General features: G+C 35.7%; 1 protein-coding gene across 1 annotated transcript; it reads right to left on the bottom strand.

Moving 5' to 3' along the window:
- LOC125190554 (callose synthase 10) lies at nucleotides 1-25607 on the bottom strand. Its single transcript, XM_048087880.1, has 51 exons — nucleotides 25201-25607; nucleotides 23802-23899; nucleotides 23241-23404; nucleotides 22198-22321; nucleotides 21898-22008; nucleotides 21519-21644; nucleotides 21121-21210; nucleotides 20926-21023; nucleotides 20324-20441; nucleotides 18679-18807; nucleotides 18286-18362; nucleotides 18128-18206; nucleotides 17923-18015; nucleotides 17740-17842; nucleotides 17504-17627; nucleotides 17239-17425; nucleotides 16794-16846; nucleotides 15821-15881; nucleotides 15651-15732; nucleotides 14807-14856; nucleotides 13006-13092; nucleotides 12814-12899; nucleotides 12695-12728; nucleotides 12156-12253; nucleotides 11971-12052; nucleotides 11702-11862; nucleotides 11461-11581; nucleotides 11008-11105; nucleotides 10836-10926; nucleotides 10563-10723; nucleotides 10303-10412; nucleotides 8813-8944; nucleotides 8622-8690; nucleotides 8295-8463; nucleotides 8066-8183; nucleotides 7106-7225; nucleotides 6536-6651; nucleotides 6352-6435; nucleotides 5955-6067; nucleotides 5317-5369; nucleotides 5073-5249; nucleotides 4925-4972; nucleotides 4085-4243; nucleotides 3783-3896; nucleotides 3614-3702; nucleotides 3235-3393; nucleotides 2961-3063; nucleotides 2511-2630; nucleotides 1004-1054; nucleotides 736-918; nucleotides 1-561 (listed from the first exon to the last, which is right to left on the bottom strand). The coding sequence occupies exons 1-51, from the start codon at nucleotides 25394-25396 to the stop codon at nucleotides 316-318; spliced, it is 5715 nt and encodes a 1904-aa protein (XP_047943837.1). The 5' UTR covers nucleotides 25397-25607; the 3' UTR covers nucleotides 1-315.
- Between the last annotated feature and the right edge of the window lie 776 nt (nucleotides 25608-26383).

The following is a 26383-nucleotide window of genomic DNA, read 5'->3' as shown; positions in this document are numbered from 1 at the left end:
TAAGAATTCAAGATTAAAGACTTTATACGTTCAATTTGTGTCACATAATTATACATTCTAAAGAGCTACACGAAATCTAGGTTTATAACTGATTAACACAAAACTGTTTCGATAATCCTCGAACCAGTAGTCGAGTCGAATATATGAGACAAACATGAAAGAATGATTGGTATATAAACCCCTTAGACATGATATCTACAATAGCTATGCTACATCATCCACTATCATAAGTTAACACAACAAATACAAAAATTGAAGGAAAAAAAATTCCAACCATACGAACTTACTTTAAGCCAAAATCTACAGATCAACTAGTTAAAAAGAAGAAGCCTCGATGTTGGCCTTGTTTCCAGCAAGGATCAGAGATATCTCCAGTCCTCGACTGAAAGCTTGGTTGAAGAGGAGACGCGACTGGAAGGTAGACATAAATGGGAACCAAGACAATATAGCAATCGGGGCAAAAATGATTATACCCATCCCAGCATCATACATTCTGGCAAACTCTTTTACCGAGTCCCAAAGCCCTAAACTCTTCACAACCCTCCTCCATGTAATCGCCAACTGCAATATTAGTCATTGTAAATCAAATAGATAACATATGTTACAGACAGAAGCAAATGGATACCTATTTCTGACTTAGCAGTGTCTTTACCCATTAATTAATTCAAAGTATGTTTGCTTAATTTGATCGAGAAATAGCTGGAAACCTAGCATCACTTTATGACATTTACTTACACAAAGAATGCACCATCCAGTAGGAATAAACGCAAGGATGCTAGCAAATAAATCTGGAACAGAGAGGTCTGTGAACAAAACCACTAGGCAAAGAGCAACAATGAGTCCAATGGCTGTCACTCCTTGCATGAACCGTAGCACTAGCTGGAAATTAGTAGACTTTTTAGGACTCAGAGTGAATATCTGAAGCAAAAGAAAATGAAGGAATTAGCATTGAGATTTTAACATAAAATTATAATGAATTCAAGTACCACAAAAAAAAATGAACCTTAAAGATCAGAACTATCCCAATCAGTACAACCCAAGAGAAGCCATACACCTGAACAAATTGAAGTAAAAAACAGATAAAGAATTAGCAGAGGTTGGAACAATCATAAGATAGTAGCAAGAGTAAGTTATATGACATTCACATAAAATCTCTGTAAAAAAGCAACCTAGAATTACATAATATAATGTACATCAAACTGCTAAGAAAAAATTTGTATGATGGAAACGGAACATCTAGGACAAAAATAAGCCATCCTGCTACTAACATTCATGATTTCATATTTTGCACATAATATCTGTTGTCCAAACCTACAAAAATTTCAATTGTCAGATTTTATGTCCTGAACACCCACCCCCCCACCCCCACAAACTATTAACAAACTTCCATGGAATATAGGACAGCCCATTCAATAGGTGACCATATTTCCCTCTACTTGGGAAAATCGCCAGCGTTGAGGAACATGTACTAGGATGTATACACGACTCATCTTCAAACCCCAAGAAAGGAAGGAAACCACTGACAAGGACAGAATGGAGGTAGGACTCCATAAGTATGCAAATCAACAAGCCATGTACGCTGTATAAAGTATATGGTTTACGGCTGTAGAAAGAGAAACAAGTATCCATTGATACAAGTTACCATTTTGGTTATATTTTTCAAACTAAGCAAAACACAAATGTTTTCTCTTTTCATATTTGGCAGTAATATATCTAAAAATATAGTACTACCTCCGCCTTTGAAAAATAAAAACTTTTGAAATGGCAAGGGTGTTAATGCACAATTGGTAAAGAAAGAGAGATGAATTAGTCAAATAAGAGAGAGGAAGGTATAAATGGGTAAAGTAGTGGATTGTGGGGTTCACTTCAAAAAATAGAAAGTTACTACTCCCTCCGTCCCAAGGAAGATGACCCCTTCCTTGGGCGGCACGAGATTTTTGCAATTTTATTTTGTGTGTTAAGTGGAGAGAGTAAAGTAAGAGAGAGGGAATAAATTAGAGATAAAGGTGTTTCCATTTTTAGTAATGGGTCATCTTGATTGAGACAAACCAAAAAGGAAAGTGAGTAATCTATAGTGGGACGGAGGGAGTATTTTTAAGGGGCAGACTAAAATGGAAATAGTTTCTATTTTTAAGGGACGGAGGTAGTAAATAACATGGTCAGGAAGTTTTGGTTGCTAAAGCCATATATCAGAAATCCCCCTTTGCTCCTTGTGGAACGAAATAACCAACTTCAGCTTTCTTGCATCACATAGAAACGGCTTTCACCAGGAAAGTATGAAAACTTCTTTCTACTACAGTGCATAAAAAATGAAAACGAGCAATATGCTGAAGCTGTTCTTTAAACAAGATTTTCCAACATATGGTCATTAGCTAGAATGATCAAAGCAAACCGGACACCACCGATACTTGTAACTAAAAGACAGAAACAAAAAGAAGAAAAAGACGGAAACAAGAAGAAGGAAAAAGACAGAAACAAGATGCGGCAAACGGGAAATGATGAAAGCATACCGCAATTGATGTGTTGCTGCCAGTAAGATGGAGCTTATAAACAATGCCATACTGGAACATTATAAATCTTAAGCTCAAAATTGTTTCAAGAATACGGCCTCGTAGGGTCTGAATATGCATCTGTAGACAAGAAATAAATAGCATGAATGAAGAGCTGTTAAGGGAACTACTGAGAACAAGAAGTAAAAATTCAGACAGGCAGAGAGGACACTCTTCTTCATGTGGCACTGCACATGGCCAACTAATACGCTGCTTTAAGAAAAAATGCTCAAGAATAATCCTTACAAAAACCACCATAGGAAAGAAAGAAAAGAAAAGGAGTAATGTCATGCAATGAAGAATTCAAAAGGCGTTCACAGGAAGAAAAAAAAAAAAGCATCACTCCCTGCCCCGAGAATTTTAGATTTTTAATGCAAATGGTTAAACCCAGCAGATATACACTAAACAGACCTGCTCTTCATCCCACCAAGATTCCCAGCTATTATCCCCTTTAACACCAACTCCACCTTTGTACATGAGCCAACTAGTCCAATCATCAAAATCTTCTACAGTCCTGTATGTTATGTCAAAAACAACAAAATAAATAATAGGCACCTGAAAGAAATTCTAACCTTGAAATCTTGAATTAGTAAAATGCTCATATGGACGGCAAGCTTGAAGAAAATTTCCAGAAATGTTTAATATCTAAAAAGAAAAACTTGTAGGGACTATAACTACAACTTACTTCTGCCATTCAAATCCTGATGGATTGAATATATAAGGTGCGAAGAGCCACGAGATGACAAGAAACCAACTGCTCAGAGTTATTAAAATAAAGGAAACAGCACCACCCTCCGCATAACCATACGCAAGGTAAACTATAAGAAGCAATGCGACTTCCAACCTGAGAAAAAAACAGTTTTAGCCAGCTGACTGTTTTTGCATATTCACAACCATAAAAGCAAACAGATCAACTTAGAATATTGAGCACAAACACAGATAACATATCATCCACACCACAGTCTTTTTGCATATTCAAAACCATAGGCACACAGGTCAATTAAAAAGATTTACATACACACTAATAAGTACCAAAACATTACTAAGTAAAGATAGCTACTTACGCCTTGACAAAATGACTTCTTGAGTAAAGTCGATAATTTTCAGCAAACTTGATGTGACGAACAACAAAACCTCTGCCTGTTGCTCGATACTGGTAAAGCAGATTTACACCAGATTAAGATGCTGACCTATATGGGCTTAACAAACATAACAACAAGTAAACAAAAATACCTTTGCACCTCCATGAAGGATTGTGCGCCCAAAATAATGAGTTCTTGTTCCTAATGAAAATGTGAAGAAGACAGAGCACAGCTGAAACTGCATCGTGATGAAACTAAAAACAGCCTGAAAAAGGATAAATAAATGGGGCACATTAAGAATAACTAAACAAGTGGTCATTATCTGCATACCAATAGTAAGGGGAGTATTACATGATATTTGGAAGAAAATTGCCAATTATCATCTTAAAGCATTATTCAGATAGACAATAAAATTATGAAAACTTCATAGACTGTAATCAAATATTGACATACCTGCAGCAATCCCAATTCAAGTATAAAACCCATTATCATAGGCACAGCAGTGAAAACACCAATTTGGACCAAAAACTGAGCATTCAGAGCAGCATCTAAAGCTGTGTTACCCAACAATTCAGCTTGCTTTGAAATTCCCTCATCAAGTCCAGAAAATGCCTGGGAAAGAAACAAACGAACTGTTAGTTACGGAACACATTATGTGTGTACGTAGGTGTTTGTTATAAGATACATAAATTCATTCAAATAGGCACTTAATTCACACACTCAAGATAACCCTTAAATTTAACTACTGATACAATTTTAACTCTAGATTAAACTAGAAACAGATGGTGCAGATGAATGCTACCAAAATAAATAGTGGCCTCATAACACTCAAGCCTTATATGGCGAGATTTGGGTGTGCCATTCATTCAGCCATTTGATGTTAGAATTGCAGGTATTTTAAATTCTAAGGAGGCTATGGGACGCCAGCTTTATTTTTGTCAAGATACTGGATTACGTGATTGACCAAAACAAGGGAAAGGGCATTACTTTTTCTGTAGTTATTATTAGCACTAGTTTTTGTTTCTTTTCTGTATTGATTTGTTAATTAGGCTTGTTTTATAGTAGAGCCCGCGTCATATTAATTGTTAAGTAATTACATCCCGTAAGATTTCGAACCTATAAAGCTCAAAAAACAGCAAAAAAAATACTTTAAGCTATGTGCCTCAGTATGATTGTCAGCCACCACGCACTGAGGCACGCCTCACAAATGTTTATTGGTTTATGGGCACAGTATTTGATGGCAGTGGATTAGACATAAAAATAAAGTTGAATATTAATGAGTAAAGAGGTTACCAGATATGCTCTTCCATACAGGAATACATATACAGTAAGCACAGTCATCTGCAGAGAAAGATAAAATTTACAAGATGGTTAAGTAAACTTTGCAGCACCTATGGTCATGATTTTGTAAAACAAAATAAAATAAACACCTAGAACGTACCATTGTGCAGACATAGAAACCAACAGTTGTGAAAAAGAAGGATAGCATTCTGAAGAAATCAAAAAGTTGCCCAAGCCTGTACACATCCCTGCTCAGGACTTGTTCTCCATTCCCTCCAGCAACTTTGCCTTCAAACAAAGCAATTTGGTTCAACCCAACATCTCTTCCCTTTCCAACCTATAAAAGAAAATGGAAGAATAAGAGAATAATATTCTACCATAAGTGCACGAGTTTCGTTCCAAACCTGAATATATTCATGGTGGGTGATGTTTCCCTGTCTTAGTGTAGAATTGAAACCTACAATTCAGGAAGAGCAAATGCATCAGCATTTTCATATGCTAGGTTTCACAGGAAGAAGTAAGGCAGAAGTATATCCTTGAGATGCACAGATTGCCAAAAGGACAACATATTGATTTCATAATTGGAGAAAGGTGTCTGATCTTTAGACACCATATACCATCAGTTCTAAAAAACCATGTTCCCATGTGCAGGCCCAACTCCTCGATATCATTGCAGATATTATATTTATCATGTAGGATAAACTATAGACCTGTAGTCTAATACTCCCTCAGTCCCACTCTAAGTGACACGCTTTCCTTTTTGGGATGTCTCTAGATGACACATTTCTAGATATAGAAATATCAATATCTCTACTTTTTCCCTCTCTTACATTATTCTCTCCACTTTACTCACAAAACAACACTACATAAAATCTCGTGCCAAATTAGAAATGCTCCACTTAGAGTGGAATGGAGGGAGTATACAATTTTTAAAATTGAGGTGTCACACAATCTATCAGAAAAATTGCATAATGTGTACTGAGAATAATAGCAATCCATGTTGTGACAGACCATAGAAATTAACCAATATTTTTAAATTTACCTGCAAATATGTCTTCACTAATATTGATAACTCGTGATGCTTTACTAATGCCTCCTCGAGTAACATGAAAAATTCGGTCAAAAACATCTGGATGTCCATAGTGCATACGGACTCTGCAAATGTTTCAATGTGTTGTGAAATATAGGAAATTAATATAACTTAAATACTTACAGCGGTGGGAAAAAATGTGAAAACGACCATTTTTCAAATTAAAAGAAATGGAAGTGGCATGACAAAAGGAGCATGTAAGAAGTCGAAGTACATGAAGCAAGAAGAATCACTAGAAACAAAATGCAGAAGCACATCTGGTCCAAAACTGTAGTTTGCAAGGTGTGCTAACAAAAAGCAAAAAATGACATACATCTGTCAAAAATGTATGATGATTTCCTAAACTTACTTGAGAGGTTTTGCCAAAACACGTTGACCCAAGGTGACAAAACTAGTCTCTTGGTTGGACATAAACCAAGCCAAGGAGGACACACTGCATGTTTAAACACAGAACAAACAGCCATTAAGAAGATTGCAAGTGACTGAAGAAAAGAATATAAGTAAGACTGTCTTTGCGCTTATGTGTGATTAACCTTCCAGTAAACACATGCTCTCTCACACCAAGAATTGTGGGAGGTCGAAGACCATGATTTCCCCGGAATTCCTCAAGGAGATTCCTCATTTTCATAGCCTCCTCAAGGTAGTTGTCCTAAAACAAGCAGACATAAGGGATATTCTGAAATGAAAATAAGTCACCAAGAAAGAAGATAAAGTAGCATTTGCTCAGACTGTTAATGTGAAACCAGACGGATAATATACACAGAAAGATGCTCAAACAATTGTAAGGGCTTCCCCACATTCAGAAATACTTAAATCAAATACATGTCAAATATACATCCTAAAAATTTCGAGTAGTTTGCATTCATCTCTCTAATTTTGATATTAATAATCAGGTCAGGTATATAGTAAGCACCTGAATATGATGTGTTGATGTACCAACCAATTTAAATCCAGTAAACTTTCTAAAAATCTGAAGTTTGAACCAGTAATTTAAAAGCGAAAAAGCTCCTAGAACATTGATTGTTCCTGGATGATGTACTCATATCTAGATAGCATTCATATACAAAACTCACTGATGGCATACAGTTTAATTTGAAAAAAACCTGATTCATGTCAATAGTTTGAACAGCGTCTCCACGAGTGAAAATGATTGCATGGTTCTGATTTTCAGGTTTCCCTTCTCCGAGCTTAGGGTCTCCAGGAAGCTTAACAGAGAATATTTCCTGTAAATGAACACAAAACTCAATACCCAGTACAAGAAAATAGATAACTGACTACTGTTTAGTGCGGATACATATTGTGAAAGGTACCGAATTCAACATTGCAAAATACAACAACGAAAAAATGAGTGTGTGCCTATCTGCAAGAGTTTGATTGCCCATGTCAGGTGGACAAAGATAAGAGAGATTCAGATAAACGTTGGTTTGCTTGTTACGAATGCCATGTACATACACTCACTATTTAAGAGTAGCAAGTATAGATCAAGCATTATTTTGACAGCTATACAACCAGTGAGCATAAATGTTTCAAGCAATATTTGTCCTTAAGTTTACATGAAAATACACAAGAACAAGAAGGCTACAAGCCTACAGTATATGAATATTTGGGATGTAATCCATCCTTTCAAAGCAAAAGCAGACCAAAACTTTCCGTTGTTGAATACAACCAAAACAAATTCAACCCTGATGGAGCTGAAAGCTAAGGAGAGTGTAAGCTTGTTGACTGGGTAGAGTTGTAAGGCAAAAGATAACATATAGCTATGCATTGGAAAAACCAAGCCATTTGTTGCATAATTGATGGAAGATACGATAATCAATTCGGGATCTAGACACTTTCAGCCATAGTTATACATTATTTGATTTACTTTTCTGGCTTCAAAGTCAGAATTTCCTAGTTGATATTTGTCCAAGCAAAAGAAAGAAAAACGTAAAGGACAATGCATCAATCTGTCTTAAGTTGTTGCATACACAAACTGAAACCCTACATCTTATAGATGATAAGCCCCACAAAGTAAACATGGAATCATTGATGACCCGATACTTTTATTTATTACTTCCCTTTACCTGATCTTTCCCATGTGCATCAGCTTTAACAAGCTTTGAATAAAATTCCTTTGCAACTGTTCCATCAGGTCTGCTACTCTCTTCCACATGTATAAAAGCAACACGAAGTGCCTCATTCCTAGTATTGGCAACAAACAAAAAAGAAAAAACAAAAAACACACATAGTTAGCCCCTCTATAAGCAGGGATAACATAATACTTATAAGAAGTAAGCCGACTTAATCGCAAACCTCTGTAGCAGCAAAGCAATATCAGCAGCCTCGGGAGCTTTTCGCTGCTTTTGCTGCCCATAAATTTGGCAGGAAACGACATAAGTGAACTTTATATCAGCTTGAGCACGTGCTTCACGTGACAACTCAAAACCTTGACTGGTGAAACTTGTCTGGGAAGAGACATCCTCTGCATGGTAGTAGAGACCCAATTATGCATTACAATTTCTCGTTAACAGAAAAAAGTAGGCAATTGAATATTTACCATCTAGAGATCTTGTCTCTCCTAATATGAATTATACCTTACAGTTTCACGCTACCAGAAAAATTACGAATTAGAGTATTTACCATCTAGAGATCTTCTCTCTAAGTAACACTGTAGCATCAGAGCCCTTCTATAGTACATCATACCACGCACTGCACCAAAGACAGGAAAAACTATTAGAACTGGTAGGAGAAAAGAAACCACGAACCATCTCATGTTTTCCATGTAAAGTATTAACAATAAGAACTTCACTACTGAAAAATTTTTGCGAAACCTGTCCTAGCCAAAGTCTGTCCCCTGTAAGATGCCCAAAACCGAAGTTCCAGAGCACTAGTTGAACTTTCTTGAAGTTCAGCATCACCGCTATCACCTTTGCCAATACGTTCCAAAAAGTTCTCCCATTCATCTGAAAAGGCCATATAGATGTCAGTGATATTCCGAAATGCACACCTCAGACACCAATTCCAAGATTATGAACTAAGATTGCAATTGATTTTTTGCAGGCATTGTATTGCCAAAAATTGGCCTTGTGAAAATTATGTAATACTGAACTAATCAAAAGGCATTTATAAGATTCTGCAGCACACTAGTATGATATTATAATGTTACCAACAAAACTGACAGATTGAATTCATTAAGTAATATCCTAAGGTGATAGCAATCAATTTGAAAAAAATATATACTCTCTTTGTCCCATAAAAATACACACTATTTCCATTATCGTCCATTCCCTAAAAAATATTCCATATCCATTTATGGAAAAATTCTCTCTCTAATAAGGTGGGTCTCATTCTCCATTAACAATACTCCAATCACTTTTCTTTCTATCTCACTTCTACAATAAAAGTTCTACTTTACCAATTAGGTATCAAAACCCGTGTCATCCCCAAAGTGTCTATTTTTATGGGACGGGTTTATATAGTACATGAAATTAATAATAGTAATAAGATGTACAGGAAATGAGGTTTTAAAACAACAGAAAGAATTATAGTTTGTTCCCAGAAGAAGGTTCCATGAACTGCAATATATTATAAAGTACTGCACCCATATCTACATGTTTTCCTGACAATGTTATCATGCAATTAAAAAAGCACCAGAGATAGGAAAAGCTTTTATCTTAATATCAGCGGTTTTAAACAGGCTTCTAATTTCTAGAATCCTGCTACAACAAGAATGACAAAAGCTCATTATGATGTGAAGTGTCTGTCAACTCTTCGAGAAATAAGGCCCACAAAAGTTACAGACGTGTTTAAACCACGGTACAAATAAATAGACCAATGTTTAAACCATAGTCTATGTTTTAGTCCACACCTAACGGTACAGCCAAAAAGTTGACGGTCAACCAGATTATTAAGTTAAATACATTCGAATTATAAAAGTTAAGAAATACTTAGATTTTTATAAAAAACAAATATTAAAGAAAAGAGTACAAAAGGACATTCTTCTCCTTCTAATTTTTAACTTAAATGCAATTAAGTTACCAATCTGGTCAAAATATTATTGACGGTTAACTTTTTGCCGAAACCGTTAAATGTGGACCAAAACATAGTATACTACTATTTAGGACCAAAAGCTATCACACTATGTGTAGGACAAAAAAGTTTTTCCGGACAAATGTAGAGGACCAATCAAAATAAGTGAAAAACCAGGAAATATTTTCCAGACAGAAGCAAGACTTGTAGGTAAAAGCAGGCGTTACAATTATGGAATTATATATTTTGCAGAGAGAGATGGCAGGACAACCAATCAAAATAAGTGAAAAACCTGGAAATATTTTCTGTAGATAGAAAAGAATTGATATTCCATCTTCATTTTCAACCCGCAAGTCAGAGTTGCTGTAAAGCACTGTTTCACTGTAGTACGGTGTGAACACACTGTTTCAAGCCAATTGAAGCAAGGAGTTTGAGAGGATTGTTGGGAAAAAAACCAAAAGCTTTGTAACATGATACAAGGATATATTTCACAATAATATAGAATAGGTTATTGTACTAACAATAACCAAAGTAATCATACGAAGAACATACCAAAATGGCATCATTTCAAAAACTGGCTTAGCTTGTGGCATGTCCATAAACAATGAATTAGTAAAAAATTGCAATCTTCTTCTTGCTTCAAGATTCTTAGGTATGTTGGCTGCATTGTCCTTCACAGTCAGAAGTAGGTGCAATCTTTTCACCTGCTCCTTCTGTTCCCACAATGCATAAAAATTAATAATAATGGTAATAATAATATTAATAATACAAATAATAATAACACGTTGCTTCCTAGTCTAAAATGGAGTAGAAAGCAGCGCTCACAATATCAGGATCCTTTGGCCATTCTATCCTTGAAAAGAGGCGCCCCTCATTCCTAGCCCTTAGCAATATATGCCATGTATCAAGTTGTTCCCTGGAGAAAAGAAATTAAATGTTTCTCATCATGTGAAAATTAGACAAAGGATTCAGAGGCCACAATGAGAAGCATGCTTACCTCAAATCTGGCGACAGTAATTCATGCGTAACAACATCATAAAAATCGTACACAGCTTTAGCTGCACCTTTTGCAAGTTCAGGCGTGGGGTTGCGTGTCTATACAATACAAAAGATATCACTACAATAGCTAAAAAGAAAAGATGTAACATAATATTCATGAATAAAGTTATTAGCATTTTCATATATAAATCATCAAGCTATGAAAAACAATCATATACCCAGGGATACAGTAAAGATCTTCCTAGTACCTACAATTAATTTCACTAGTTCAGTTACTCTATTCATAGTTTTCCCTTTTAGGATAGTGACATGGTAATTAGGAGGTAAACAGTATATCAGGCAGTTCAGATGAACACATATTAAACAAACTCCTCAGATCTCCAGAAGAAGAAAGATCATTTGCTAATTTATACCAATAAATGTAAACAATACTCCAGGGAAAAGAAAATACCAGTAGCCCAGTCAAAGCTGTAAATCTAGAGAGCACGACAGGAAGCTTTTTAAGTGATAAAGTAATGACTAATGACCCTTCGGAGATACTGCCATTGATCTCACGAAATACCCTTTCAACCCTGTACTCAGACAAACAAGAACAAACAATTGGATAACATCAAGAGATCATGAGCTGAACTTTTTGAAGAAATAAGAAAACCCAAAAAATAATCCTTCTTGAGATAATGAAGATGCCTCACCAAAGTTTTCCTTCTCCATCAACCAAAGAGTGCATAATTTTTTCAATACTTGAATAGCACTCCTGAACTGCATACGCCATGTACTCATCTTTGCGTATTCTGTTCCAGAGATCAGCTTGTGTGTCTTTGCAATCCAAAGCTAAATCAATGGCTAGTAATATCTAAAAACGGACAAGATAGCAGTTACTAAGTATTACTATAAAACTATTTTAAAATTACTTGGAACCTATAATAATCAAGGGAGGCGAACATGTCAAAGAGGTAAGCACCTTACTGCTCAGAAGAAAAAGTGGCCACTGAACCAGTTTCAGACTTCCAGTGTTGCTTGGCATTGAAAGTAGGTCCATCTCCCTGTAAGTATACATCAGGATTACAATTGTCAGCAACAAAGTTCTGGTCAGAAGAAAGGATATACAGTGTGATTATCTGAACATGGAAGCCCATAACTACAAACCTATTACTAATATAATCTTCTTCCCGCAAGCTTTTGATAATTTCATTCCAAAATGGGGAAAATATGGCAGCATAGGTCTTGTCGTGGTCAAAAGAACTCTGGCGAGAACATTAATACCTCAGCTCAGTAAAATATCAAATGGAAAACAAGGAATACAAGCAAGAGCATCTAAGAATCTGTTGGGGAACATTATACTCCTATATATTGAGCAATAGGTAGCACAGATAGCCGATATTGTTTAATCAACTGGGATGAACCAGTCTGAACTTTTTCCTCCGACAATGTGAACCCCAAATTCCATCCTAGGAAGTTTGGTTATCTTTCCTATCTATCAACTAATTGAAACAGCAATGGCAATTACTGATCTTTTCTTTAATTACCACCCCACCCCCCAAACCCACCCAACAACCAATTAGAAAAGGTCATAAAAAGACAATATCAAAGATGCCATATAGGCCACAGTGAATATGCATCAACATGATGCACCAAATCTAAGCCAAACTTGTAGAAAACTGGTCAGAGGTTTCAGACGCACAGACCTGGGGCTGGGATGATTCACCACCAAATGGCATCCTAAAATACCATGTGATAAAAAGTCAAGAAAGTTTCTAACCAATTTGAAACTTCAATAGCTAGGGAACTGGTTGATGATATTTACCTTTTGATGTGTGGAGACACGAGTTTTTTCACAAAAGCTCCTGGAAAACTTTCGAATCGCTTGTGAACCATTTCAATTGATCGAATCTTCAGATGATCATTATAACCATAAGACAAAAAAAGCAGAATTATGATGCTTACAAAAGAGTGTAACTAAATAACAATTTGACAGATGGTACAACCGGAGCAGTACCTCCCCTAAGCGAGCCCTCGCTCCCATCACAGCGCCATAAATTGCAGATAGTAGAGTATACCAAATGTGGATATCCATAAGATAAATCTGCAGATGGAATAGTTGTAGAGGGGACAAAGGATCAGTTCAAATGCATACAAAATTAGGACATTATAACAGATCACATGTATATTGCAAACATTCAATAATAATAAATAACAAGAGGATTAGGGCGGGAATTTCTGGCAAGGGTCCATTTATCAAGATACGGAAAGTAACCCAAAAGCTACTTGGATACAATGTTCCACACCATTAGGAACCCATGAGAAATGAACATTATAGTTGTACCAAAGAAAGATAGCAGGCCTCACTCCTGATTGCTGCAGGTTACGGTTAAACGGAACCAACAATAACCAAACCAACAAAAGAAGAACAATCAGGAGGTTCTCCTGCCCAACCATTGATGCTCCGTTCTCTCACTAGCTCAAGCAATCGCTTAAAGTCCCATATTGACTAAAATAGATAACTCTAATGCTAATCAACTAGAACACATGAAGGGTTAGTAAATTAAATACAAAATACTAGTGCTATTGACTCTGTCTGCAACACCAAAGCAGAGCAAATATGTTCATTTACTAACAAGAAAGGATACATCAGAAATGTCTACCCCTTCCTTCTATCAGACTCCAACAAAAATCAAATCCTAACAATAGTAGTACACTGAAGAGAGATATTTGAGGATTCAACCAGTTAATTTAAGAGCCACCCTTTCTTTATTCTACTCTATCATTAAGTGAGTGTCAGTTGAAAATATATGTTATCTTCATCAGCTATTCCTGAAATTAGCTAGGGTAAATATTAATATGTTGTTACATTGCCACACTAAGGGCGTGTTTGATAAGTTAGTAATACCAACATAGAGAATTATATATGGACATTTCTAATTGTTTGATATCATAGTTAAGCTTAACTCAAAGCCCAATATAAGACAAGGACCCTACCCAATGTTACCAAAATTATAACTTTAACCATGTTTATGTAACCCATCAATTTGTCAAGTTAAGCCATGTTATTTAATATACTATACAAATTTAGATAATTTCTGTTATATCAAACAACAAAAAAAAAAAAAAACATATCTTTGCATATCTTGACAATGAAGCCTTGTATTTCTTATCTTATTTAACATATCTTCTCATATCCCATCTTTTTTATCAAACGAGTCCTAAGTATTAATGCATAGTTACTATAAAAAAACTATCTAGTACATATAGTATATGTTGATAATCTAATCCTTCTGTGTACTCCATTCATTTATCAGCTATTTATATCTTGGATTACAGTTTCCTGTTCTAATTTAGTTTTGCAGTGTGCACAGAATTACACTATAGATCCAAATAGTAAAACATGGCATTAGTGATATGTGTAATCTTCATGCCAACAGGATGTGAAACATGGATTCTAAGAGTTGCTTTTCACGTTCTAAGTTAGGCACAAACCATTCCTTTCAAACTGTTGGCAACATGACCAGAAGCACTACAAAAAGGAAAAAATCAGATTTAGCTATTAAACCCCCATCCACCCCCGCGCAAAAAAAAGACATCTAAGTCATGAGTAAAAAGACCCAAAAACTTCTATAATGCTTTGTTTCTGGGACCTGACTCCCCTAACCCTTTACAGTAGATGTGAGGCAATAAATTTGTTTGTGGGAAAGATGAAAGCGTTCAACTGAATTCATGAACCCAAGATACATTGTTATCTTATAAATTCCATACACACTAAGAGAAAAGATATACACGAATACAAGCAAATATATACTCACAGCTATAACAGGTGCCCACAAGCTAGCAATAGTCAATACATTATTATTGTCTGCAACAAAACCAAATAAAAAGCATCAGATTGTTGTGATATTTATTCATACATTAAAAAGGAAATTATTTATAGATTCGACCCTCCCATGTGAAATAAAGTTCTACTAGAAAACCTCATAGACAAATTTTTAACTCGATAAAGAATTCTACATTCTCATTTCTTCACGACTCAAGGAGAATTAAATTCCAAAGTTGAATTAGTAAAAAAAATCAAATCCTAAAAATAAAATAATTCCGAAGCTCAACTATTTTTTAGGCATAAAAAACTGGCAACTGAATCGCTATAATAATCTATATTGGACAAAAGTATTGACCACTAGCTACATCTACTGATGGTGACATATCTACTGAATTTTTAATATCGACATTTTTTAATTGTAACTCCACGAAAAAGTAATTATGCTAGCAAGCAAAAACAAAAAATAAAATGAAGATCGTGAATAAGATTCGGGTTACAAACAATAGGTGGTGCGGGGACAAAGTAGCTTAATAATGGTACTTCTTCCAAGTCCTTTAGTTGACAATGTATGAGAACTATAATAATCATCATGACATCATATGATTTTCTCTATAAGAAGACTCAGGATCATCTCATAGAAACAGCACATCAATCGAGAATGTATCACTTTGTGTTCTAAGTTAAAAAATCTTTAGTTTCTTTCAAGCTCAGAATATTAATTGGTTTTTTACAAGGGAGATACCCTATATAGCTCAGACTCTGTATTTTACCACAGCACCAGTCTATATACCATCAAAAGCACAGTAAAGGATGCAAGTAAGAGAAAGACGTACTTTTAGATATAAAATCGTGCCACGAATACTGAAGCCGCGGTAGCTCTACAATTATATTAGTAGGCTTGACGAGAGGCTTAATCTGTCAATACCAAATTATCACAATTTTAGGCAAGGTAAAGAAATGGCCCCAAATTATAACAAATTTCTTAGAAGAAGGTACAACTTGCCTGTAGAAAGTAAGCAAAAGTAAATTTGCAGGAAAATATCACCAGCCAGAAAAAAACATAGCTGCATTGTGGAAAAATAACAACCAACAAACAATTAACAAGATATTAGTGTGCAAAATATGAAGAAAACTCATTGATGGGATCTGATAGTATTCCCAAGTCCAACTAAAACATATAATTTGTCCCGTAGAGGTCAACTGACAACAATAGCAACAGTACAGCTTATTATTGTGCCTTTCAATTCCCATTAGGAAAGGGTGTTCAAGGCATTATGAAACCAAATAACCAATTGAGTATATCACATTGCATATGTCACAGAATCATAATATAAACAGAAGCCATTTTAGAAGAGTTAGAATTAGAATGTGAGCGGAAATCAGCATTCCTAATCTTCATTCAACCATATTTAATCAAAGAGTCTTCAATCTACCCTTTATGCCAATACAGCAAACAAAGTCTAAAACAAAAGTCACATGATTTTATTTATCCTTAATCTCTACCATATTCCATCTGGAGATTCCTCAACATCTTCAAAGTTCTCCTATTCCAACCTACAAGACCATCTAAACAAATGGACAATACTAACCTCTATCCCAGTCCTCCAATTTTCTTACAAAGCAAACTATATCAAAACATTATCATACATTCCCTGCCAAAACTCAAGATATACTCTTGGGACAATTAAATTTGGCCCATAGTCCTTGGCAACCCACTCTGCTACAACGTTAGAAATTCCTAGGGTTCCATCCTAAAACCAACAGGTGATAGGAGTGGCCCACGAGACTTATATAGTGGTTCCAGTTCTCTCTTTACACCGATATGGGATATTGTTATATTTATATTTCTTTCATTTTCCAACAAACCAAATATAAATTTTATTTCCAACAATTTGAAAGATGTAAGAGAGAGATTGCAAAACCAATTGCAGGCAGTAAAGCATAAAGTCATGAACTTAAAGAAAGATAAGGCAAACCTCATATAGTCAGTGGTCTTTTCAACAAGTCCACGACCAACAAAATAGCGTTCCTGAAATTAATTGCATTGCAGAAGTTAAGTGTAGAGTAAAGCAAGCCTACTCAATTGTCTTATGAAGTTAGTTCTACACTTCTACATACCTAGTTGATCATAAAGAAATCTTGACCATGTAAGAAGAGTGTTAGATTGTGTGTATATCAGAGAGGAATTTTTATAAAGCAAATCAAAGACAAAACCTCCAAAAGGATGTGACGATTTTGATCGTTTATTACGTAGGTTGACAGTGAATAAACAGATGTTGATTTTTGCACTGATACCAAGTGCATAAAGATGGTGACAGTATAATTGTTCAATTATGAAAAGCACAATCAGTCCTTAGGTTGATTTAGTTAAACAAAATAAAGATCATATTCAATAATAAAATGAAGCAAAAGAGCCAATACCTCATAAATCCATTTGAAAAATTGAAAAAATGGATGATCAGACATTTCAGATAGCCTGTGACATGAGGGGAATTTGAGCAGCAGCGCAAACAGTACACGCACACCAGCATATACACCCAATACTAGGACATAAATCCTAAAATAGAATGAATCTGAGGTGTTTCTATCCCTTTCCTCCAACAGTTTCCTGAAAACCATTGTAGTTACTATGTTAGCAGAAAATTTATAATAAAAAATACTCCAGTGGCCGAAAAAGTACACTCACAGGTAGACATAGAGCACAAATGCAGAGCTCAGGCCGCACCAAAAGAACCGGATAACAAGCCTTGAGATAGCCATGCCACGGGCAGTAGTATAAGCCCCAAACATAAGTAGAACATCTAAAGCACCTAATGCCGAGGAAGAAGCCCATTATAGAATATTAGATGGCAGAGAAAACAATGGAGGTTAAAGATCATAAGTCTAATGCACAGTAACGACAAGAGAAAGCTAATGGCTTACTCTCCAGGAAATTCATAACAGCAAATGTTGGGCCAATGCTAAGTATTGTTTTAAAGGTATTGAGATTAAGATTGCCATTGTTGAAAGCAATAATAGCAAGAGCCTGCAAGATAATAAGGGCATAAAGGCCAAAGAAAGGCACACTAAGCAAACAACAGTTGGAAGATAGCATTGCAGTGTTACCTGAAACATTACAATCAAAAAGATCCACAAACGATGGAAACTCCGATACAGGTGAAGAAAAGTTCGATGTTCAACAAATGAACTTTTACCTGTCTGTTATTTTTTTGGAACGAAAAACATGAGAACTAGAGATAATAAGTAACAAGCATAGACGGCCACAAGAAACAAAATTTTATCTAACTTAATTGGAGAAATCAGAACCCACCCGTTTTCCTTTTTTTGGCTTCAACAAAAAAGATGAAGTATCCTTCATAGGCCAACTCAACTCAAAGCAAGTAGGGGACCTACAAGTGACCTGAGGATTAAATCCAAGGGGGGAAAAATATCCAGATAGTGCTGGAATAATAGTTAGGAAGAACATACCAGAAATACTCGTTAAAGTCATCATAATTTCGCCACCTTGAGTGTGCAGCTTTCCCATTATTATTCTCGTCAGTTTCCTGTTGACAACAGATAGTACATGATCGATAATACCAAGGAGTGAAGAAATACTAAATTTAGGTTTTACGATGACGAAATGATACCATTACTACATTTCATGCATGTAAGTATGTCGAAAGCAAAAATGTTCTATATCAGAAGAGGGAAAGGAGGGGGGGGGGTCAATGCAGACCATAAGAGAAATATCTGTAGATTCACTGAGAACTCAGGCAGGAATCAATCAAGATATTTGATAACCAGCAGACTGCCTCACGTATTAAGCAAGACAACAGAGAGAATATTGTCATAGGCAAGCAGTAACGAAATTGTTCTTACCTTTTTCAAGGTATTATATATTGGACAAATGATTTGATCAAGGAAGGACACTGAACCATCTTCGCGTGTACAGCTTGCAGCATGAGTCACCACCCCATGATCCAGAATTGCATCTAACTCCCTTGCCATCTATAAAATTTAACAAGACAACAAAACTGAGCATTCCAAAGTTCAATCTAAATTGTGAGATGTTTACAGTAAGTGCCGAGCCATGCAATAGTAGTTAGTAGTGGATGTAGTGTGTATTAGTAGTTCATAAAATATTTTATAATACTCCCTCCGTCCACCAATAAACTTCCCATTTTGCCATTTTCGTCCGTCCACCAATAAACCTCCCATTTGCTTTTTTACTACTTTTGGTAATGGACACCACATTCCACTAACTTTATCTCACTCACATTTCATTATAAAACTAATATATAAAAGTAGGACCCACCTTCCACTAACCCTTTCAACCCACTTTCTACTATATATTTTATAAAACTCGTGCCCGGTCAAACATGTTCTTGTATTAGTGGACGGAGGGAGTAATACTTATGGCACTGTCTAAACTGCAGTGATCAATACATTCTAAAGCTCTTCTTTTCTGTACCACAGCTGAAAAAAGAAATCATAGATCCTCAAAGAGGACCTTGTCTAATCAATGGAAGGACCTGTGACAAAGCCCTTGCCAAGACTATTTATAAACTATAATACAAGTAATAATAACAATAATAATAATGTACAGTTAATAGAGGCCTAATGAAAGAATTTCTCTTTTTGGTTCTTTCACCCCTATTTATTCACATAATCAAATGCTACTTGACTTGGTTGTACTAGCCTATCAGAAATTTTCCAGTTTTCAGTATCCTAAAGTCATATCCCTTCAATTTTATGAGAACAAAAATTTAAAATTGCACCTGAAAACATATTTCAAATGCATTATTAGTGTTAAGATTTCAGAATTATGTGTATATACATTGATAAAGGCTAGATGTACATGCATATCTTACAATCCCTCAGTTTCCTAAAAATAGGAACCTTGTAAATGGCATGGGTTTTAATGCAAAATGGGTAAAGTAAGAGAGTGGAAGAGAAAAAATTAATAAAGTAAGAGAGATAGAGAGAAAAAGTAGTGGAATTAGAGTTAGTGGACTGTGGGGTCTATTTCCTAAAATGGAAAGTTTCTATTTCTAGGAAACGGACAAAATCGGAAAGAGTTTCTATTTGTAGGACATGGAGGGAGTAGTAAAAGATTAATACTCCCTCTGTCCCTCTTGACTTAGCCCATGACCCTTTTCAAGTTGTCCCACTTGACTTAGCTTGTTTCCTTTTTCAGCAACCATTTTACACTACATCAAATATGTGAGCCAAAATATCTGTGCCGAAAAAGAACTATGCCTAGTCGGGCAGGAAGGAGCCAATAATATTGAATATACTCTAACTCACAAGCTAAAAAATAGTGATAAGACAAGGCCCAGTTAGTCAAGAGTCAGTGAAGCAATAGTTATAATATTTGGTCAATGCAAAACAAGGGTAATACACTAATACCACACAAATCGAAGCATGAGTACTACAATATACACTCTCCAAAAGTACAAGATCAGAAATCATAAAGAACACCATACTTCCAAAGAAAATAGCCACTTGGGCACCAAACACTTACATGGTGAAAAATGTAGCAGATGCATTCAGGAAGAAAGCGGACGTTCGCAGCTTCGCCCCATATACAGAAATACAGTGAAACTAGGAAAAGCTTCCTCTCCCTGTTAATGGCTTCCAAGCTACAGGGAACAAATTAAAAGTTAAATCACAAATTTTCAACTAAAGTCGAATGATGCCGCAGAAACAATGATAAGAGTAAAGGGGTAGAAGGCTTGAAACTTAGTCGAAACACACAGGAAGGTAAAAGATGCAAGAACAGAAAATAGAAGGGTAGAATATGGAAATAATACAAAATAAATCTCCTCCGAAGAGGCCACACCTCCGAAAAAGGGCTACAGCAATTAAGCTGGAGTGCTGGACACAAAACTATATTTCTGGACAATTAAAAGTAGGAAACAAAGCCTTATATAAGACTCTACTGCCAGACCCCAACTTGACTAAAACTACTAATTAACTAAAGACTCTTAAACCTACTCAAAAAGATAAACTGAACTAGAAGAGTACTGACACATGACTTGCAAGCAAAAATATAAACTAAACAAACTTAGGATGAGTACAGATAATCTGCAGGAAATACAGCAGGAATGATGCCTATCAAACAACCTGTTCCATACAAGACGTATCCGCAAATATTTACACCATTTGATGTAATTATCAAGGACCTTCAAGAAGACCTCTCTTATAGCTCTTTCATCAAGTTTCTGCAAACGTATATTAGAAATTGATTAGCTATCATAAATAAAGATCTTTTATACCTTTGATTTGTTTTCTTCAAGTAAACCTAATTAAGGTACTAACTGGATCAGCTTCAACCGGGATTTCAAGTCGCGACTGTGAGTTGGCTAAAGTAAGGACCATATGCTCACGTTGATTCCTTATATTGTCTTTCTGCAAAAGGTTGTGTCAAACCACAAAATGACATGGGTTAAAACAAAATTAGAGGTCATAAAAGCAATAGATATCAGTCAGTAAGCAAGCAGTAGACAAGCTTCACTCATTTAGCAAGCCTTCTAGATGCTAAAAAGTAAAAATGAGTACCAACAGATGACATCATGACAACTCTCTATAACCTTTTGACTATCAGAAAGGAAACAAAAACCTGGTTGTTGGCATTTATCAATTGCAGAAGGCACATAACAACTTCTTCATATCTAACAATACATGTATACTCTATGGTTGATAAAATTTAAAAGCACCTGGAAACCAAACACATATTCCAAGAGGTCAAACATATCCAGATTCCGTGGTCCAGAAATTGCAACATCAGGTGGAAGCCGAGGAGAATGGTCAGTAAGTCTTATTGCTGATATTGCACCTCTTACCTGCAAAGATCATAAATCAAACAGCCTTAGCAGATAGACCATTACAGCACAAAATAAAATATAGAAAGTTACAGAAAAACATCCAAGTCAAAGAAACAAAAAGTCACAGCTTCAGGGGTTAGTAATGCATCTTCACAGAGAGTCAGAAACAAACATTATATGCAAAGACTATTTTGTGCTTCAGCAAATGTCGATACATGTAGGAAAATGATAAGAGGCAGAAATCAATCTCATAAAATTAACATCAACTTACTTCAGGAAAGTACCCAATAGCATTAGTTAAAGATGGTCCTTCAAGAGGGACAATGTTGTATGGGCTGAGTTCACCCGAAATAGTTGCACCTGACTTTTTAATCCTTTTTAACTGGAATAACAAACAAGATGAATCAACCAAGAGGAAGATTATGTATATACTTCACCAAGTAGAGTTCGCACTAATCTTGACTAAATATTAATAAGTAAAGGGGAAGTGAACAATTAAATGAAATACAGTGAACACTGAAAAAGAAGTTGATGCTGCACGAGCTAAGAAAATGAGGAAGGCAGAGAGTACCTCATCCAAAATAAGCCTTCCCACTCCTTCTGGGACTACATCTTTACTAAGGGACTCCATTACCTCAACCAAAGCCCTCAGCGTAGCAAACACCTTTTTCATTTTTGAGGATCTAAGGTCCAAGCTAAAAAATAAGTACAAAAGCACAGTCAAACTATTAAGGCTTTTTGGTATGGCAATATAATCTATATCCAGAATGGCAACACTAAAGTTAAGCAGATGTTAGCATATAAAATAATATATAATGCGGAGTAATAATTATTAGAAACAAGAGCATGTTGGAAGAAAACATATTCATTCATCCAAGGCTAAAATACTCCATAAAAACCAACTAACAATTTAAACTCTTATTTGCTTCCATTCCAAAAGGAGGCAGATCAGAGCAGAACCAATGATGGCAGATTTGACAACAAAACTGATTTGAATGTTGAAGGAGGGACTGGCGCACACTGAAGACATGATAGAGCACATGCTTAAGCTTCTAGTCATCGGAATATTATCATAAACAAACGTCCAAAAAGAAATTGGTTCCAGTAGGAAAGAGTAAGGGTCGCCTGGTGGGTTCCAGAATGTAGAGATTGCAATGATTTCTTTGGATCTGATACTATTAGAGTCTGTTATGAAGTAGTGTTCAATGCCTCCTCTTTTTCTGCTTTGGGACCTTGCCCCTTTGTTCTTGTCTTTTTCGTTAGTAGATCTACTGTTTTGTTACTTATAAAAATTACTAACAAGGAATTGGTTGCTCAGACCATATAGCTATGCAATATGTTTTATTTGCATAAGAGTATAAGACACCAGTGAGCAAATGCCAGAAACACAGCCAATGCTGGAGATGCCACATGCAATGCCAGAAAACTGGAAGAGAGCCCAATTATTTCCTTTTTAATTAGTGCTATGTATCCAGATACAAATGACATTTTGTCATTCCAACCATTATATTTCAGCAGTATACTTGAACAAGAATATGAAACATGAATAGCAAAACCAGAAGAGACAAATTGATTGATAGTCAAGTGAAAAATAAATGGAATTAAAAAACATACTCCCCAATATTAGCACTAAAAGTGCCAGATTCCCGCCATTTCTGTTCCTCTCTCTCAATGTCATCCACTCTGTGCCGCTTTTTGAATCGATTATAAAAATCCCATAAAAGCTCAATATCACGATTACGATCTATTGGGGCCCCGCCCTTTTTAGCAAGTTTTTGCTGCATCAAAAGTAGAGCTCAAAGGTGTGGCTAAGAATGAAAAAAGTATTCAAACTAAGCTGATGTATGAGCCCAATGATGCATAAATGTAGCATAGATCAAATAAATGTAGTATAAGTTATATGTTCTCCATCTTTAGATGCACAACTTCTAAATTTGACATAAAGGTGGACTCTGCCAGATTTTTAGTACTTTGTTAACTAACTGCCAATCACTTGGTATAGAAACATATCTTAGTTTTGTGTATTGAGGTGCTGATATGTGAATCAAAACTAGGTTCTTTTTCTTTTTCCTTCCAGCGCCGGATAAAACAATTATTTTACTTGAAAATTGCCTGGTTTTATATGTTTTGTTTAAATAAACACCATAAGCAAATACAGAAAATCTGTCACTGTACCTTAATTACAGACATTAAACCAGTTTTAAACTGAAGAACTCCTCTACCATCACTGCTCGGATCCAGATTTTGAGCCATGCTATATGCCTGCTCACATACTTAACATAGAAGAAGGAAAAAAAACTAACATTAAAATTCAGAATGACTGAATGGAATACTGTTTTCTCATTTTCAAAGAGCAAATATTCAGCAACCTGTGAAATCTAAGGAATCTCTGTAGATCACATAGAAGAAATGAAATGGAACAAAAAGCCAAAACAGTAGATAATAGTGAGGAAATGCATCACAAGGATCTGAAAATTAGAGAAGTACAAACAAGGAGGGCCCTTCATCCACAGTATGATGCAAAGGATGTCATTTCAACAAACTTTACCAGAAATTGCTTTAAAATCCTATTAAGTCCTTAACTTCACCAAAATAATGGACAAGAAAAAAATATTTAGAAAAAAGTCAGAAAAACAACAAGATGTGTTTCTTAATTTTTGTTACGAATAATAAAACCCCCACTTCCAAACACACAAACAAAATGAGGACAAAGAGTTTTCCGAAATCTATAGCGAGCCGACACCTCCAGCTCCCAAGTTCAACCCACGTATATAATGAGCCTTCATCAATTAGTAGCTTAATACGAGCTTAATTTCTTTAGCTAAGCCCGTCAACATATATCATCATCACAGTTATGCTGCATTTAGCACTCTCCAAGTCTCCATAGACCGTGGAAACAATATGAAACTAAGATAGATTCAGATTGCTACTACCCACTTTAACACTTTTTAAAATTTATCAGTGTCTGAACTGCTCTGACTCTACGACCCCATCTAATGCAAACTAAACCCTGATTAGAGCCCTCAGTCAACCGCCACCTTTGCTATATCCAATTTATAGGTGTTTAATAAGATTGATGAGCAAAGCACCCACATCCTCTTTTGTTCTTTTTATTAATACTATTGCACTGTTTGTAGTTGTAGTAAGAGTTTTCCAAAATCTATTGCAAGCAGATACCTCCAGCTCCACATATATAATCAACCTGCATCAACTTGCACTTCATGCATAGTATCACGTCATGCGACCAACTATATCTATTCTTGGACTATTTTTTAAACATATTTTTATTGACCTGCTGCAGTTCCAGCAAAAGTTGTGCTAAATTTTTTTGGGGAGAAAAGCTACATGTTACAAATATCGGATCCGAATTCAAACGGATTATTCAGAGGCCTGCGCCCTAAGTTACACCTAGTTCTCATGAGCATAAAACCTAATTTCAGAAGATAAACTAAATCACACTCAAAAGTCAAAACACATTTCTTACAGCATCTAAACAGATCGATTATGTTACAAACTGATGCATAACAACTAGCCGTCAATTTGAGGAGCAATAGCAATTTTATCTTTCACTTACATATTCTGGCAACATTGGGGTCCTCCGACTGAATTTCATCGGCAGCCTGCAAAATCGCATTGATGTTGGTGCTCCGTTGAAGTGAGTCGGGTACGGCGCCGGCGATGCCGCTGGGTGTCCGCTCGTGGCCGGCCCGCTGGTCTCTCCGCAGCGCGGCGCGAACCAGCCTCTCCCAATTGTCCTGAGCCCTAGCCATAATTAAACTTGTGCAAATGAATCCAAATCGTGAAGATCTAGTCGGAGTTGAAGGAATGTGCGATGGAACTCATTTGCTGATGTCGTAAAGCAGACTTTTGATCGATGGTGTGGGTGAGAATCTCGACGCGCAAAGGAAGATTCAAAATATGCTTGACGCTGGTGGGGTTTCGGAGAAGATTTTATCTCATAAAGACGTAAACCCTCAGACTTAGATGAGAAGGATCTTAGACTATTTGAATTGGTAAAATAATCATTTTTCCTTCACATATGAATTTCTTAATCTAGTACTTACTCCGTCTACTTCAATGACCCACTATGAACATATTTATTTAGTCATAATTTTGCTACTAATTCTTAAATTTCTATGTTTATTTATTTATTTAATAAATAAGAAATAAAAATCATACAACAAGAAAAGTTGTCAACTTTCCATATTTCTTGGAGTATTTCGCAAATTATAGTAGTAATACTATTTTTTTTCAATTTTTATATTCTTACAATTTTTTAGTAATATTAAAAAAACATAAATCCAATTTTATTTTACATATAATACCACTAGTTATTGAAATCTAACAATTTATAGATACTCTCTTCATCTCTAAAAAGATACTACCTCCGTCCCCCAAAGCTTGACACGGTTTGACCCGGCACGGGTTTTAAGAAATGTAATGGAAAGTGTGTTGAAAAAGTTGGTGGGATGTGGGTCCTACTTTTAAAGTATTAGTTTTATAATAAATGTGAGTAGGAATGAGTTAGTGGAATATAAGGTCCACTACCCAAAATGAAAAAAGTGAAGTGTGTCAAGTTTTCGGGGATGGACCGAAATGGTAAACTGTGTCAAGCTTTGGGGGACGAAGGTAGTAGATTAGTTTTACCATTTTGGACCATTCCAAAAATTAGATACAACCTTCTTATTGGTATCGTCTTTCAAATGTACCTAAAAAATGAACATTACAATAATCCTGCTCGATCGGGTTTGCAGATT

Source organism: Salvia hispanica, chromosome 5, assembly GCF_023119035.1.
Source record: "Salvia hispanica cultivar TCC Black 2014 chromosome 5, UniMelb_Shisp_WGS_1.0, whole genome shotgun sequence".
Lineage (NCBI taxonomy): Eukaryota > Viridiplantae > Streptophyta > Magnoliopsida > Lamiales > Lamiaceae > Salvia > Salvia hispanica.
This window is presented reverse-complemented; position numbering and strand designations above follow the sequence as displayed.